The sequence below is a fragment of the Acomys russatus genome, chromosome 1 (assembly GCF_903995435.1).
Source record: "Acomys russatus chromosome 1, mAcoRus1.1, whole genome shotgun sequence".
In the NCBI taxonomy this organism is placed as follows: Eukaryota; Metazoa; Chordata; class Mammalia; order Rodentia; family Muridae; genus Acomys; species Acomys russatus.
Window position 1 is genome coordinate 46,432,709 of NC_067137.1, and position 17,254 is coordinate 46,449,962.

A 17,254-nucleotide genomic window follows, 5' to 3' on the forward strand; every position below is an offset into this window, starting at 1 on the left:
AGTATAGAGCACAGACTCAACCATGCACATGACCTAGCTTTGATCCTCCAGGAAGAAGGAGGAGAAAAACAGGAGACTGTATAAGGACAAGAGAAAGGGAGGGAGAGAGGGGGAAAGGGAGGAGAAGCTTTCTATTATGCCCTCTTTAACTATGTGCCCATTTGTTACCTCTTTTTTTTATTTTGTTTGTTTTTTGTTTTTTGTTTCTGGTTTTTGTTTGTTTGTTTTTTGTTTTTCGAGACAGGCTCTCTCTGGGTAGCCTTGGCTGTCCTGGACTCACTTTGTAGACCAGGCTGGCCTCGAACTCACAGCGATCTGCTTGCCTCTGCCTCCAAAGTCTTGAGATTAAAGGCGTGTGCCACCACACCCAGCGCTGCTCCTTTCTTTATTGCTCCCTATGGAACCCTTCCCAACAGATGTGACAACCTTAATCATCCTGATGTATAGCCAAGATTGAAAACCCACACACCAGGGTTTCAGGAAATTAGTCTCCAAAACTAGAGGACTCAAGAATATGAATGTCTGACAATATAGAAAGGTGCAATCTTGATGAACACACCAGAATACTTACAACCTACTGTTTCCTCAGAGACCACGTCTACTCATAGGCGTAGAGAAGGGCACGTCAGGACCAGCTTGAGAAGAACACACGGAAAGGCCTGCTCAGATCAAGACCCAATGACCAAATAAAGGCAGTGGCCTGCGGTGGGCCGTGGGTGATGGCGCTGCCTGGCTGACATTTGCCCCTCCCCTGGCCACCTGGGAGAGAAGTCTCCCACAGCGACACAGCAGAATACATGCAGAGAAGACACTCAAGCGGATTCAGCAGACCCTAAGGAGACCCATGCAGCTCTAAATGAGTGTGAGTCCCCAGGCCCTATGAGTCGCAGCCTAGGGAACCGGGAAGACCTCACAGAGGCAACTGAGGGACCATGCAAACCTCTGAAAACTACAGAGCAAGGGAGAAGCTCTAGAAAGCCAAGATAACACAATGGTCCAAGCTCAAAGCACAGCTGTCAGAGTGTCAGGTCACAGCAGTGGGGGCAGCACCTGGCCCAGGCAGCTACTAGGAAGTATCGGTCTGTTCTCCATGAAGGCAGCTTGGCTGGCAGAGCCAGTGGACAAGATTGCCCTGTCTGAGATAATTCAATGGGCACAGGTGTCAGCCAAGCCAGCTTTACCTGACGGTTAGCCTCTCTTTCATTAGCATAATTCTGTTACTAATCGACACATTTATTGAGCACCTAGAATATGCTAGAATGTTTCTTAATTCTGAAACTCCTTTTAAAATAATTAAACTCTGTGTATGTGTGATACGCCTGTGGAGATCAAAGGTTGAATGTCTTCTCCAATCACTTCCCAACTTATTTTTTATTATTTATGTATTTATTTTGCGTCTCTGTGTGTATGTACATGATATGCACATATGTATGTATTTGAACATGTGTGTGTGCCACAGAACCTGTGTAGAGGTCGGAAGACAACCGGATGGAATATGTTCTCTCTTTCTAGCGTTTGGGTTCTAGGAATTGAACGCAGGTTATCAGGTTTAGCAGTAAGCACCTTACTGGTTAGCCATTTTGTAGGCCTCTGAGCCTTAGTTTTTGAGGCAGGGTCTCTCTGTGGAACCTGGGGCTCCGTGGCTCAGCTGACGTCAGTGAACTCCACGCACCCATCTATCTCCGCTTCTTCAGCACCTGGGATTCCCGGCCTGTGCCACCGTGGTTCTTACATGCTTCCAGATGGCTAAACTCCAGTCCTCAGTCTTGCATAGCAGACTCTTCACCCACCAAGCTGTCTCCCCAGGCAAAATTCTAAAACCCTTGAGTCCTCAGGAATTCACACTCAGCTCAGCCCAGTCCAAAACCCCAATCTCAAAAGCTCTGGACTGAAAGATAAGAGCTGGCAAATGGGGGAATATATGTGATATACCCCGACAATGGAGTATTATTTGAGGCTAAAAAAGGAGTGAGCTGCCAGATCACAGCAAGCTTGAGCGCTGCTACCAGAAGGCAGCCCACTAGAAGGCTCCAGCCAGCGGGATTCCTGTAGAGGCGGTCCTAAGGCCCATCAGAGGCCGTCCGGAAACAGGCGAATGGGAGCAACAAAAGCTCAGAGGTTGCTGGGAGGGTGAAACGAGATGATAGGCAGAACACGGGCATCTACAGCGTGAAGCTGTGTGTCTGTTACCAGAACAATGCACATGAGTGTTACGTGTTGTTAAACCCTATGGGACTTAGACATCAAGATGGAATCCCAGTGTCAGTGGGGCTCTGGGGGACAAGAGTAGCAAATGCGCTGGTTTAGTGTGGGATGTCAGCAATGGGAGAGGTCATGTGTGGGTGGGAACTATAGAGCAACTCTCAACTTTCTGCTCAGCCTTGCTCTGTGTGCGTGCGTGCATGCGTGCGTGCATGCGTGCGTGTGGTGCTCGGCATTGAACTCAGGCCCTCACATTTAGTTAGCACGAACACCCCAAGCCGCTGGACAGGGCCCAGGTATACAGCCCAGGTTGGTCCCGAACAACAGTTCCCCTATCTCTGCCTCTGAGTGCTGTTATTACAAACCCAGCATATGGCATTTTGGGAAAGGCAAACTGTGAGTAATAACTTTTATGATCACTTAAGAGTCTTGCACATCAAAAGACATTATCAAAATGAGAATCCACTCTACTCACGTTCAGAGAAAGACAATCTGATGGAGGATCTTGTAACTAGAGAGAAATCTCAGGAAGGAACAGTCAGTGTCTCTGAATGTTTCAAAAGACATGGGGAAAAGAATAACTTTGCTCTTAAACACGTAACTGAGAGCAGTAAGTGGACACTGTTGTGGTAGAAGCCACAGGAGGGCGGTCTCACAACTGCCTGTCCGAGATGACAAGCAAGGAGCTCGGCTTGCTTTTGCCTCAGAAACTGCACTGACTATATGAAATGCAGAAGAGCGCTATAAAGAGCAGGTTTCACGTGGGGTGGGGTGTGTCACATCTGTAATCCCAGTACTCTGGAGGTAGAGGCTGGTGGATAGTAACTTTGAAGCTGTGTTGGGCTAATTAATAAGACCTTGGTTGTTTTGTTGTTCTTGTTGTTGTTGCTTTGTTTGTTTGTTTTTTTAATATGCATGTAAACCCACATGCATGTGCACATGAACACACACACACACTACGATTTCATGGTCACATAAAGTCCTGATGAACTTTAACAAAATCATCCACGTTATACAATTCTCCAAAAAAATTCTGTTGGAAGGTCGGGCTTTCCGTGAGCTCTCTGTTCCCTTATCTTATGCACCTATGAACATATGCTAATTTGAATTAAAAAAGCAAAGATGGAGCAGGCAGTGGTGGTGCATAACTTTAATCCCAGCACTTGGGAAGCAGAGTCAGGGAGACCTCTGAGTTCAAGGCCAGCCTGGTCTACAGAGTGAATTCCAGGACAGCCAGGGCTACACAGAGGAACCCTGTCTCAAAAAACAAAAACAAAACAGAAAGCAAAGCCAGGTTAATAGAACTAGAGTGATTTGGTAGGAAGCAAGGGTATGGTAAGAGTGTGCATAATGGGTGACCCTGTTGTAGAGCAATGTACACACAGCCAGGGTACAAGGACTGTGTAAACTCTGAACAATGGAACCTTTGAGAATGTCAGTGTCTGCAAAACACCACTCTAAAGTGTCCTTGAATACTGAAACCAGGAACAATATGTCCCTAACAGACATACAACTTACTGCATTTGAGACACACTCCATCTTAGGCAGAGCTGGAGACAGAGGCGATGTCAAGATGTTGCAGCCAGTGAAGAGGGCCGAGGAGAGTTGCAACTTTGGTTACTTTTTAATTGGAGGAAGACGTTATTTCAGGCAGCGAGACATTTAAGCAATGCCGTTAATTGTTTGTTGCTGTCAGTGGTAAGAGGTGAGCAGGCAGGAAACCTGCTTGAAATCAGCCAATGTTGAAAATGAGGGGTGAGTCCCAAGGGCCTGGAACAGAGGAATGGGCAAAGGGGTAGTGTTTGTGTCCCAAAGCTGCACAGAGTCACTGACTGATCTACATCAAAGTAGAATGTATACGGGTTGTAAGGATTTTTCAAACTCTGGAATTCAGCATCAGTAAGCATTGAAAACAATGCCCACATGGGCCGGCAGCAATCCAACCATGAGTGAAAGTGGAAGTGAAGCTACTAACGGGGCAGTCAAAAGCCAGAAAACTTAACATGCTTGACCCAGGAACTTAGGGGAATTTACCTTGAGGCAACAAGTCAAAGAAAATTAAAAGTAATGATGAAATGTGTCTGCTGAGTGTGATTTCTAATATGGAAAACGTGGGAGCAGGTTAAGGTTTAACAATAGATTATCAACAGAAACTGTAGCAAAGCCATCATGAAATATCATGCCCCAGCCGGGTGTGATGATGCACGCCTTTAATCCCAGCACACAGGAGGCAAAGGCAGGTGGGTCACTGAGGGTTCGAGGCCAGCCTGGTCTACAAAAGCAAGTCCAGGACAGCCAGGACTGTTACACAGAGAAACCCTGTCTCAAAAAAAAAAAAAAAAAAAAAAAAAAAAAAAAAAAAAAGATGTCATGGTTAAAATGCTGGTAATGGCCAGGTGTGGTGGTGCCTGCCTTTAATCCCAGCACTCTGGAGGCAGATGCAGGTGGATCTCTATAAGTTCAAGGCTAACCTAGCCTACATAGTGAATTCCAGGACCTAAATAGTGAACTAAATAGTGAGACCTTGTCTCAAAAACAACAAGAACAAAATGTCAGTAATGAACTACTTAAACCTGACAAGTGCTGAAGACACAGAGCCAAGAGAAAAAACAGAGTTTAAATTTGTGTCTACCCAACATTACCTATGAATAAGGACTGAACTAATTCATGAGGAATTCAAACTGTGTGTGTATAGTTGTATGTGTGTGTGTGTGTGTGTGTGTAGCCTCTGAACTTCGTAGACCAGGCTGGCCTTGCACTCACAGTGATCTGCCTGCCTCTGCCTCCTGAGTGCTGGGATTAAAGGCATGTGCCACCATGCCCAGCCCAAACAATATTTTTATTAGAAATTATGAGTTAATTTTTATCTTTACTTTGGTTTTGACAGACAACAGAAAATTTGAGGCAGAACAAATTTCTATGGGCCTTGGCCTGTTGCTACGAACTCTACCTCAACACAGGGAGGGACAGGACAGCGTCCATTCTGTGCCATTGCTCTTATCTTCCAGACTGAAAGGAAAGCTCAGCGCTTTGTGTATGGGGCAGTCCCATACTGCAGCGTCTTCACCATAAGTCCCTCCCTGGGTATCCCGTAAAAGCTCCAAGAAATGCTGTTCTTTGCATGTTCAGATTTGTCCAAGGTAGCAAAGTGGATCTCTAAGGCCTGAGATGCCTTGCTTCCAAGTGCCTCCTCCTTCAACTCATCACTCTGCCCCCAAGCAAGTCTGAGAGAAGATGACAAGCCTGTGACAAAGGTTGGTGGCGAATGTCGATGAGCTGCTATGGCCAATGTCCCCTGTCCTGGCTGCACATGAGAATCTTTGGAGGCCCCTTGTGTCCTCAGCCATTAGTCTGCAAACATTTCAACTGGCTTACCTAAGTTGAGTTGGAACAAAACTTCATTCACACTTTTAATATTTTATTGTGGTAAAATACTCAAGGTATTTGATTAGGCAATATAAAATACGATTACAATGGTGTGCAACCATCACAAATATCTCTAGTCCTAGGACATTTTTTATCACCCCAAAAGGAAACCCAGTAAGCAGGCATCCCCCATTCCTCCTTGTTCCCAGTCCTGGGCAGTCATTCACCAGCTTCCTGCCTCTGCAAATTGGCCTGTTTGAAACACAGAATTAGACCCACAGAACAGGTGCCTTCCGTGACTGCTCTCTTTAGCAGTGTTCAAGGATTGTCCACACTGCAGATCTCTTTTCCATTTCACAGTTACATTATACTTTGCCTATTATTTATTGGTTGTTGGCACGTGGGCTTTTTTTTTTTTTCTTTCTGTGCACTTTTTGCTCAAACCTGAAGATCCTTTTCAGAAAGAAAAAACTTAAGGAGGAGAAAGTGTTTTTTTGAGTTAACAATGGCACCCTGGAGTACAGAGGCTGTCCTCCACATGTGGTCTGGAACATCTCTGTCCACACAACTGGGAACGTGCTAGTTGCACTCTCAGGCCTCTCCCAAGACCTACTAAATCAGAAATTTGGGGGGGACGTGAAGCACAGTACCCTGTATTTGGACAAGTTCTAGGAGACTTGAATCCAGACATAGACTTGAAGCCCCTGAGCAATTAAAGACATGGACATGTGCACACACACACACACTAGGCCCATCATGCACATATACATACTCAAACCAACAATGCCAGTCGGTCCTAGTCAACCTTCACCAATGGCCTTATGACAAAACCAAGAAGAAACTAGGGGGCAGTGAACTCCAAGTGGCTTCTGTTGCTGGGGCAGAGACCAGCTGCCCCCTCCATCCTCACAAATCCCACTCCTCCCCACCCTGAAGTCCCAGAAGCAGCCAGCTCCAAGATTGATTAGGTGGAGAACCCTCTTGAGCCAAGCCATGAGTTGTTACAGGCTAGTTATGTCACCCAGTGTGGTCCTTAGGGGACTTGCCGGAGGAGGAAGTAACCCTGGCAGAGGTAGCATGGCATAGCAAAACAAAGACTTTGGAGCTCCCCTGTCTGGCCCTGAGCTCACGATAACACCTCTTTCTGCTCCAGGCCTCGGTCTCTTTCTTTGTAAAGCAGTGTGTTGCCAACACTAAAGCTTACTATACAGCGGTGGTGCTTAACATTCCTAACACTGCGGCCCTTTAACATGGTTCCTCATGTTGGGGCAATGCCCAACCATAAGATCGTTTTTTGTTGCTACTTCATAACTGTAATTTTGCTACTGTTATGAATTGTGATGCCAATGTCTGGTATGTAGGATATCTGATATGGATATGCGACCCCTGTGAAATGGTCATTTGATCCCCAAAGGGGTCACAACCCACTGGCTGAGAACAGCTGGTCTAGAGCATCGTGTGCTGGTGAAGAACATAGGAGATGATCAGTGGATAAAGCCCTTACCACATAAACATGTGGTCTTTGGATCCTACATAACACAGCAACTGTCATCCCAGCAGGCCTATGGCGAGACGGGAGGTAGAGACAGGAGAATGCTGGAAGCTTGTGAACCAGCTAGCCTGTAAATAATACGTGAATTTGTCCCAAACACGGTGGAAGCAGAAGACAGACCCCCAAGGCTGTCTTCTGGCCTTGGAAGGGATGTATGTGTCCCATCTCATGATGCTCAGTTGTAACTGTCCATTTTATACAACATGGAATCATCCAGAAATGGAGTCCCAATGAAAACTTGTCTAGACAGGGTTGAACTGTGGGCATGCCTGTAAGAGATTTTTTTCTTTTTTTTAGTGGGTTAATTGAGGTGGGAAGGCCCATACTGAACCTGGGTGGCACCACTTCAGGGCTAGGACCTCCACTACCTGAAAAGGACAAAGGTTGCCAGACACTCATGTGAGTATGTCTGTCTGTCCACTTTCTCTGATGGCTCATGTGACTCCCCACTATGATAGACTGCAATCTAGAATCATGAGCTAAAAATAAACCCTGCAGGCTTGGATTTTTCTCGAAACCCGTCTCCTAGGTTGTTCTGTCAGAGAATTTTTATCACAGCAACAGGAAACAAAACTGGGTCACACAGGAACATGCACACACACACACACATGTAGCATACACACATTTGAGAGAAAGAGGGGGGAGAGAGAGAGAGAGAGAGAGAGAGAGAGAGAGAGAGAGAGAGAGAGAGAGAGAGAGAGAACAGCTGACTTGAAACCAGGCTCACATTGCCAGCCACGAGTTATTTAAACAGCTCTAACCCAGACTTTCATCTGTAGCATTAGAGCGATCAGTGATAGTTGTTGATGATAGTTGGTGCTCAGAGGCATACAAGAGAATAAAATAAATTCTTAGGTTTAAACTAAATTTGACTACGCCTGAAACCGAGTAATCACCATATTGAGTGCTATGTGTTATTGTTATTATACATGCAAGGTCCTTAGAGTGACTGGCAACTGAAGTGAGCTATTATCCTCACCCCATTACCAGGACAAGTGGGCACCCTGGGGAACCTTGATTTCCGGGAGGGATTTCATGAGTAGCTCTTTGCATGAGAGACTGAATGCAGACTCTGCCAGCCCCTTCATCCTTGCTGAGGCAGGGTGTGCCAGGAGGCTGACAGTGGACACAAGCCTCCCTAGATGTTGCTCAGGAGGCATCTTTAGTCTCTAGGCTGAGAGCTACAGCCTTGAGTTTTCCAACTCAAATGTGTTGAAGCTCAACTCTAACCTTCACACAGATGAACTAGTTCTGTTGTATACTGGCTGAGCCAAAGTAGATTTTCCTCTTGTCCGGTCATGTGAGCAACAGAAAAGCTCATTTGTGCACTGGGAGGCTGGAGGCTTGAACCCCTAAGAGGATGCCCCTGCCTTCCTTCCACCTGCCTTTTGCATTTTCTCTTCCATTACACACCCTCCCCAGTCTTTTTCTCTTATTTTCATGCCACTGGGCACTGGGGGAAAAAAAAAAAAAAACCTTGGCAGAAGAGAGAGGCAAGTCAGAAATTGACTCAGAGGCATTTACTAAACGGAACTTCTAAAAGAAGGGGGAAAGACAGAAATTGAAGTTGACAGAGCAAGAAGTCAATTCTAAGGCCAAGGAAAAGAAGCAAACCTAACAGAAAAAGAAGACCAGAGACAGGAGTCAAGAATGGGGAAGTATTGGGTTGATTACTTACCCCTACTCAACACTCACAGGGCCAGCCATGCGGACATCTTGTCTTAATCGTCGTACAAGTATAGGTAGCTACAATAAACCTGAAACTAAAGCTTGGAGGGGTTTGGAGTTCGTGCTGGCTTATCACTCTGTACCTAGAATTGACTTATATGAAAAGTTTAACAACCTGGGATTGTTTAGTTTATGGAAAATGGTCCTGCAGTGGCAGGGGGACTCTATGTCCCCTTTTATCATCTGCCAACTCTCTGAATATTCTAGGCACCAGTTAGTAGAGTCCATTTCACTATTCAAACAGATGCAGGCTCTAATGTGTTCATCCAATCAACATCGCCTACAGTGATTGGTCCAGGGGTGCAGTACAAAAACCTGGTTTGAGGGCCAGGCATGGTGGTGCACATCTTTAATCCCAGCACTTGGGAGGCAGAGGCAGCCAGATCTTGGTGAGTTCAAGGCTAGCCTGGTCTACAAAGTGAGTCCAAGACAGCTAAGGCTACACAGAGAAACCCTGACTCAAAAAAACAAAACAAAACAAAACAAAACAAAAAACTTGGTTTTAGCCAAGGAGGTAGAGGGCATTTTTTCTGGAGCGACATTTCTTCATTTCTATAAAGACTGCCACTGTCCCCTGATCCCGAAAATGGCAGCATGTGGTTCTGAGCAGCAGGAAATTATTAGTTCTCCTTGTCTCCTTAGCAATAAGAATAATTGTTAATTTTTTTAAAAACCTGAATTTCTAAATGTATACAGTAAGTCTCACAAAATGCAGTCTTTCCCAGGCTCTCTTGTAAAGATTTTATGTGACTAAGGACCTGTCAATGAGATGTAGGAAAAAACCCCTAATGTTCTATGATTCTAACAGTGAGTCACCCTAAAAATGAAGAAAGAAGCCAGCAAGCCTTTCTCCTGACCCTTCCTCCAGTCTAGAATGTAGATGTAATGACTGGAGCTCCAGAAGCCATTTGGACTTGAGGTGACCTTTAAAAAGAGCCATGATCCAAGATATGGAGCATCAAGCTTGACATCTGAGTGGTGACATCACTGAACCAGGCCCAGACCGTCTCTCTATTGATGCTTTTCTTTTGTGAGGATGAAACAGACTTCTATGTTGTGGTGGTTGTTATCACAGGGAGTTTCCTGTCACATAGTAAAAGATGGAACAGATGGATGAAGACTTCTGTTAACAACCATCTTGTACAGATAAGGAAAACCAGATTTGGGGAAAAGCTCACACCTTAGAAGCAAAGAGAACAGGTCTGAAGCGAGCATCATGCTGTCTGTGGCCTCAGCTCCAGAGAGGCCGAAGCAGGAAGCGTGCTTGAGTCTAGGAGTTCAGAACCAGTCTCGTTGGGTGATACAACCAGCAACTGGAGAAAGATGGAGGAGCAAAAAGGGAGGGGAGGAAGAAGAGTAAAAGAAGGGAAGAAAGGAGGATGTTGAGGAGGAGGAGGGAAAGACCAGTAAGGAAGGGGCAGGAAGACAGGGGAACAGAGGCGTGGAGAAGCAGCCAGGTCTTTTAACACATCCTGGGGCTGCTGAGTCTAGCAAAGGCTGGGATAGGTAAAAAACTTTCCAGTGACTTGAACTGATACATTTGCTGTCAGTCTTTAAAGCTAGCTTCCACTGGCTGTTTGGCCTGGGAAACACAGAATCCCAGTTCCAGTAGAAGCCATGCAGGCAGCAGTGTATTTAGAGCATACCTGGGCTCTCCTGCCAATGGCCAGAGTGATAAAAATGAGCGGTTTTGAGTTCCTAGCATTTGTTGAGTCCTAATATGTGCCAGACAGTGGTCTATGAGTCCTAATATGTGCCAGACAGTGGTATGTGAGTCCTAATATGTGCTAGACAGTGGTCTGTGAGTCCTAATATGTGCCAGACAGCGGTCTGTGAGTCCTAATATGTGCTAGACAGCGGTCTGTGAGTCCTAATATGTGCCAGACAGCGGTCTGTGAGTCCTAATATGTGCCAGACATATGTGAGTCCTCTTGCAACAGTACTAAGTGGCAGAAGACATTACTCCTGCGTCACCAGGGTAGAAGCCAAGTCTGGAAAGTGCATTTCTGGAGACCCTTTGTGGCAAATCTCACCAAGAAGAGTGAATGCCATCAGGTGGTCCAGCAATTCTTCCTGGCTGGAGACATGGCCTCGCTCATCCTACTCTGTGTCTCTAAGAACTTCTTGGCTGTCAGAGGAATGGCATCTTCTGGGCACCTTGATGACTTACGAGATTGAGCATGGTGTTGAGAGCACAGGGTCTGGATGTCAGCTAAAGCTGAGCCTGTCTTAAGAAATGTTTGCTTCTCCGCTGCTCGGCTCAGACATAAGGCTGGGCATCACATTTTGCAGAGACTCCTCACCTGTTGGTTCAGTGGATTGGGTGTGCCCAGCTGCAGATGTCTGACTGAGCTTGTGCTAGGTTCTAGCTTGCTGTTTCACCCACACATTGAAATAGCCCTGCCTGCGTCTCTGGAAGGTCAGTGTGGCAGGCCCATTCACCCATATGTGACTCAGCATGAGTGAAGGCTACTTTACATGAAGCTACATGAACTGTACAGCCTAGGCATCCATGCTATTAGAAATACTCAAGCCAGACAAGTGAAATAGAGATGATTGGTTCCACAGTCCACCTTATTTGGGTTAGTCATTTGTTGCTTCACTTAGCCATGGAGGTGACACCAGTGAACATGGATCCTGAGAGATTATGTAAGTGGCGGTCATTGAGAGTCTCAGAACATCAGTGGCATCCTGTCTTCCCAGTGCAGACAGAGTCTCAACACACAGGCCAGGAAAACCTGGCTTGTTTGGAAGCCCTTCCTGAGTAAGACAGCTTCCAGTAGGGCAGATCTCTGGACTGTTTGCCAACCCCATGATCTCCCTAACAGCTTCGTGCATGGCAGATAAAAAAAGCACTAGAGGTCCTCTGCACCCAGGAACCAGGATTTTCCCAAGAGAATAAAAGTAACCTAAAAGGAAGCACCTCTCCTAAATATATTTATAACCTCTGCCACATATAAGAGAACACTGTCGTGTGTTTAGGAAAATGGGACAAGCCAAAGCCTGGGAGACTACGCTGGCAAAAAACATACCGATGAGGGACTGCTATCCAAGCTATACAAGGCCCTCTTAAAACCCAATAGGAATATGAGCAACATAGTCTTAAAGTGGGCAAAATATATGAACAGATGCCTCATCAAAGAAGATATAGATATGAAGGGAGCATCCAGCATTTGGGAGTGAAAATGAGAGCATCAGGGAGATGCCATCATATAACCATTAGCGTGGCTAACATCTAGAAACACTGGCAGCACCAAACGCTGCCAAGAGGAGGAAGCAGGGACTTTCCTGTACTGTTGGTGGAACTGCAAAGTGGTCCTGCCACATTGGAAGACAGTTTGGCAGACTCACAAAACTAAATATATTCTTAGCATATGATCCGGTAATCATGTTCCTTGGGTATTTACCCAAAAGATTGGAAAGTTATGTCCATACAAACCCTGCGTGTGGATGTTTATTGCAGCTTTATTCAGACTTGCTAAAACTAGGAAGCAGCCAAGATGTCCTTCATCAGGAGAAGAGAAGAAACACTGTGGTACATCCAGATGAATGGAGTATTACTCAGCACTGAAAAAATGAGCTGCCAGGCCATAGGATGATATGGAAGAATCTTAAGTGCACAGTAAAGTGAGAAAAACAGCAGATTTGAAAAGAACACATAGTGTATGACTTCAGTTTTATGTTGTTCCGGGAAAAGGGAAACCGCTGGAAAGCACTGGAATGGCTAAGCCAAGGCTGTGGCTTTTCAGGGGTTAGCGGAGAGCAGAGATAAATAAGTTAGGAATAAACCTTCTTAGAGCAGTGAAACTACTACAATAATAGATAGACATGGGTGGTAGTGATGTCAGTGTCAGCCACTCATTTGTGACACACGTGCCACTTTGATGGGGAATATTGATAGCAGGGGAAGTTACATGTGTTGGAGAAACAGAGGGTATATGCAAACTGTACTTCCTGTGAATCAAAAACTACTCCAAAAAAGTCTATTCAAAAGCAGATGTGGATCAGGTGTGCTGGCCCACATCTTTAATCTAAGCACTTAGGAGGTGGAGGCAGGCAAATCTCTATATGTTCAAGGCCAGCCTGATTTTCATACTAGCCAGAGCGACATAGAGAGACCTTGTCTCAAAAAAACAAAACACAAAAACCAAAAACAAAGTACTGCCTGTACATGTGATGCTGAATTACACTGGACATGGGACAATTTATAACCTCTACACATTTAGCTAAAAGTATTAAGAGATTGTAAGAGGGCGGGCATGGTGGCACACACCTTTAGTCTGAGTTCTTGGGAGGCAGAAGCAGGCAGATCTGTGTGAGTTTGAGCCCAGCCTGGTCTACAAAGTAAATCCCAGGACAGCCAAGACTGCTATAGAGAGAAACCCTGGATCAAAAATCCAAGAGAGAATGAGAGGGAGAGAGGGAGAGAAGGAGAAAGGGAGGGAGAAAGGGAGAGAGAAAGACAAACACACACACACACACACACACACACACACACACACAGAGAGAGAGAGAGAGAGAGAGAGAGAGAGAGACACAGACAGACAGACAGACAGACAGAGACAGAGACAGAGACAGAGACAGAGACAGAGACAGACAGCAAAGCCACAACATACAGCCCAGCTGTTATTCTTCCCATAGAGAAATGCCATGGTCTGTTTCCATCCTGGGTCAGGCGATGAGCCACAGCCAAGTCAGTTTTGCCAAGCCATAGCAAAGCTTTAATGGATGAAGCCTGTTCCAAGTTAGCATGTCCATCATTCCCAGGGGCAGGCCACACAGAGTCTCTGAACCAAGGAAGCAAGGTATCTCTACCGGACAGTCACAGATAGACCAAAGTGGCTTATGAGACCCTGGAAACAAAGCACAGAGGACAGACTGTAAAGTGCCCAAATGCAGCCAACTGCCATTGCCAGTGCTGCACACACTGCACACGGCACACAAGCTGTTCACCGGAGGCATGGCAGGAAAGTTGCCACGAAAAGATCAGTCAGTACAGTGAGGTTAAAGAAATGTGATGGGGAGCCCTATGCAAATTCTCTCTCTCTCTCTCTCTCTGAGGCTCAGAGGGTGTTTGCTTTTTGCTTTTTTAAGTTGCCAATCAGAGGCTCTGGGCAACTTTCATCTATGTGCAAACAGCCCTACAGGGTGAGTCTGTCCTGCTCTAGAACTCTAGCAATGCACCCACAGGTGATGTGAAAAGAGAAAACTGCACAGCGCAAGTGCATCAGTATGGACTGGTATTCTGGAGGTTTGAGTTAAAAAAAAAAAAAAAAAAAAAAAAGCCAGCCCTGATCAGAGACATGGATGGTCCATTTTGATTTCTTTTAGGATCTTGAAAGGCATTTCCTCTCATTTGCTGTTCCCTAACCCCCACCCCCCAGCCCCACCCTATTCCACCCTGGGTCAGATTGTTAAGAGACTCCTAAATTGTTAGCAAAACCTACCCCTACCCAGGCCCAACCCCCTCTCTTCTTGGTCTGGCGCTTGAGGGTGATGTTAGCTGCAGCACATCCCTCGATGCCTCTGTGGCTCAGCGTGGCTGCCAGCAGGCACACGAAATGATGGCAGTAGCCTTCTCTGTCCAGCACGCTGCCCTGCTTGTGACGAACAGCACTGCTAATCAGATAGCTGTTCAGTAGCTACGGAGAAGGGTTTTGTACTGCACTGGGAAGGAAGAGAGGCCTTTCTGGACACCCCAAAGTCAGTGACTGTTAGCCTGTCTGTGGGACTGAAGACAGGGTTACATACATGACAAGCATAGCTAGCCCAGGGTTCATCTGGCCTATTACCTCACTTGCTTTTTGAGTGTGTCTTTCAGACTCACAGGTGCCCTTTATTTCCTTTCTTTTTCCCTCCCTCCCTCCCTCCCTGCCTCCGTCTTTTCTTGCTTGTCTTCTGTATGTTCTGTTTTGTTGGAGACAGGGTCTCATGTAGCCCAAGCTAGCTGCTAAGTGAGGGGAGCTGAGAATCCCCTTAAATTTCTGATCCTCCTGCCTCCACTTCCTGAGGGTTGGGATTGCACGTGTGTGCCACCATACCCAGCCAACTCAGTGCTCCCTTTTCTTTAGCGCCAGCTTGCCACTGAGTTCAACCTTGACCTCTACACTCCACCAGGCAGGACTCTGGCTCTGTCCCCAGAATGCATGGTGTTCATCTAGTGTTGGGGAATTGCGTAACCACAGAAAGGATTTCAGTTTGGTTTTGTTTTTTTTGTTTTTGTTTTGCTCAGTGCCAAACCCTAATGGGACATGTGAGGGGTGTGTGAGGGGTGTGTGAGGCAGTAAAACACACCGCACCTTCCGCCGGGAAAGCCCCACCTTCAGTAGCAGGTTGCACATGGGGTCGCCCTGGGAAACAAGAGTCTGGATTCTAGCTTCAAAGCCAGGCTTCATGGAGACAACGTTCACCCAGGAGATGCTGGAAGGTTGCTTAGGAGACAAGGCGGCTCTAACAACCGAGTTAGAACAGTAAATAAAATTGCCATCTGTTGAGTTCTTAATATGGGCTAGGCACCGTGCCAAGCATTTTACAAGTGTTAGCTATCTCCTTTTTAAACCTGTTTAAATTGTGAAATAAAATACTCCTGGATTAAAGTGTTCAAAACAAATGCACGGTATAAGGAACAATCACAGGGCAAACGTGTGTAATTACCTCCAGGGTCAAGACAGAACATCCCAAGCATTGGGGAATCTTGCTAGGGGAGGGCAACTGTGGGTCCCCACCCTCTCCTCTCTGAGAAGCCCTGCTGTGATTTCACATTAGTCCCTTCTTGCCTTTGGGCTTTTCCCAACAGGCAATGGAAAATACAAGCTACATTCTTCATAGCTTAGTTTTGCTTTCAGATACTATGTCTTCTTGGGAGTTGCTGGGGGTTGAACCCAGAACCTTAGCACATTCCAGGCAAGCAGTCTACTAGTGAACTACATAGCTTCCTTCTCACAGTGCTGTGTAGCTATTCCATGCGGTGTACACTATATCACTGCTTCTTTATTCATTCTATAGTTAGTGGATGTCTACCTTATCTTCAGCTTGAGGCCACCACCACCATAAAGGGAGGACTGATTATTCTGTCGTATGTGAGATGTTCCTCTCAGACACCCAGTCCTAACACCACAGCATGTGCACTTTCCCCTGTTGTTAGATGATATGAAGACGTGTTGCCCAGTAGTCTCAAGATCTCTATCCATCAGCAGCACTTAGCTCCTCACAGCCCACCTTCCAATTGACATCATCAGATTTTACAAAGCTGACGAACATGGATCCTATTTACCTGTCACTTCAATTTTTGGATATTGAACTAACGTAGAAATACATAAGTTAGTTATTAGTAAGTCATCGATGAGCTGTAGTTCATGTGTTCATCTCTATTTTTGCCTCTTTTGCTGGGCATTGCCCAGGCAGCAACAGGTGAGCTGCTCAGTATTTTTCTGCATTAATGAGGCTACACACACACACACACACACACACACACACACACACACACACACACACACACACACACACGTGCGCGCACGCTTTGCTGCGTTCATGCCTCTTCTGTCAAAAGGTCAGGTTTTCTGCCTGTTCCTTTTGTGTTTTGGCCTCTTACTTGCTGCCTGGTAAGAGGCTCTTCTCGGCTTTCATTCTGGACATCTGTTCTCGGGTGGTTTTGTGCTGCAGATAATTTTCTTCCATTTTCATGCAACTCCCTAATTCTCACAATGGTTCCAAGAAGTAAATATTACAAACACGGCAGCACCTCTGAGAGAATAACCATAGAGGGGCCAGCTCACCTCTAACCCGCACCAGGGCTGGGAAACACCAGCCGCCTGGGCTCTGTCGACCGAGAGCTGAGCTCTTTCCACTCCAATTCACTCAGGTCAGCCCTTCCCAGTGCTCCCAGGCCTGCAGCCCCACAGGAGCGCCCCAGGAAACCCCTCTTTCCCCCTTCCTCCTTCCCATATCTTTGGCTTTAAACTTCATTTCCTGCCTCCCCTCTGGAGCAGCATCCACAAAGCAGTTCTGTGAGGCGCTGTCCGCTTTACAAACAGGCTTCCAGACTACACCACATCAAGGCCATGGCTCACCTGCTGTTCTGTGTGACTAGCTGCAGCTGGGGTTGTAGTTCCTTGGCCAGAGCCCTTTAGATGGGGCTATAGGCACAAGGGCTGAGTTCTGGTCTCAAAGCAGTCCCCTCCCAGAGCTCTGCCCTTGGCCAGAGCCTCCGGACTCTTCTGGGGCCTCCTCATTGTCTGGGTGATGGCTCCTCTCTGCCTAGCTTTCTGCCCACTCAAGCATGCAGGCAGCCTAATAACCACAGTCTTGCCACTCTCCCCATGACAGACTTGACTCTGGTCCAGCCATTGCCATCTCTTTCCCAGACTGCCCAAGATCCCTGACTCTGAATCCATCTTTCCCTCTTCC

General features: G+C 46.5%; 1 protein-coding gene across 1 annotated transcript in view; it reads right to left on the reverse strand.

The window, feature by feature from the left end:
- Positions 1 to 16,108, reverse strand: part of Cdhr3 (cadherin related family member 3) — a 98,297-nt gene extending 82,189 nt beyond the window's left edge. Inside the window, 3 exon segments of the mRNA XM_051166152.1 lie at positions 14,313 to 14,490; positions 15,148 to 15,279; positions 16,067 to 16,108. Coding sequence (XP_051022109.1) covers positions 14,313 to 14,490; positions 15,148 to 15,279; positions 16,067 to 16,108 — 352 coding nt within the window.
- Positions 16,109 to 17,254: the final 1,146 nt, after the last annotated feature.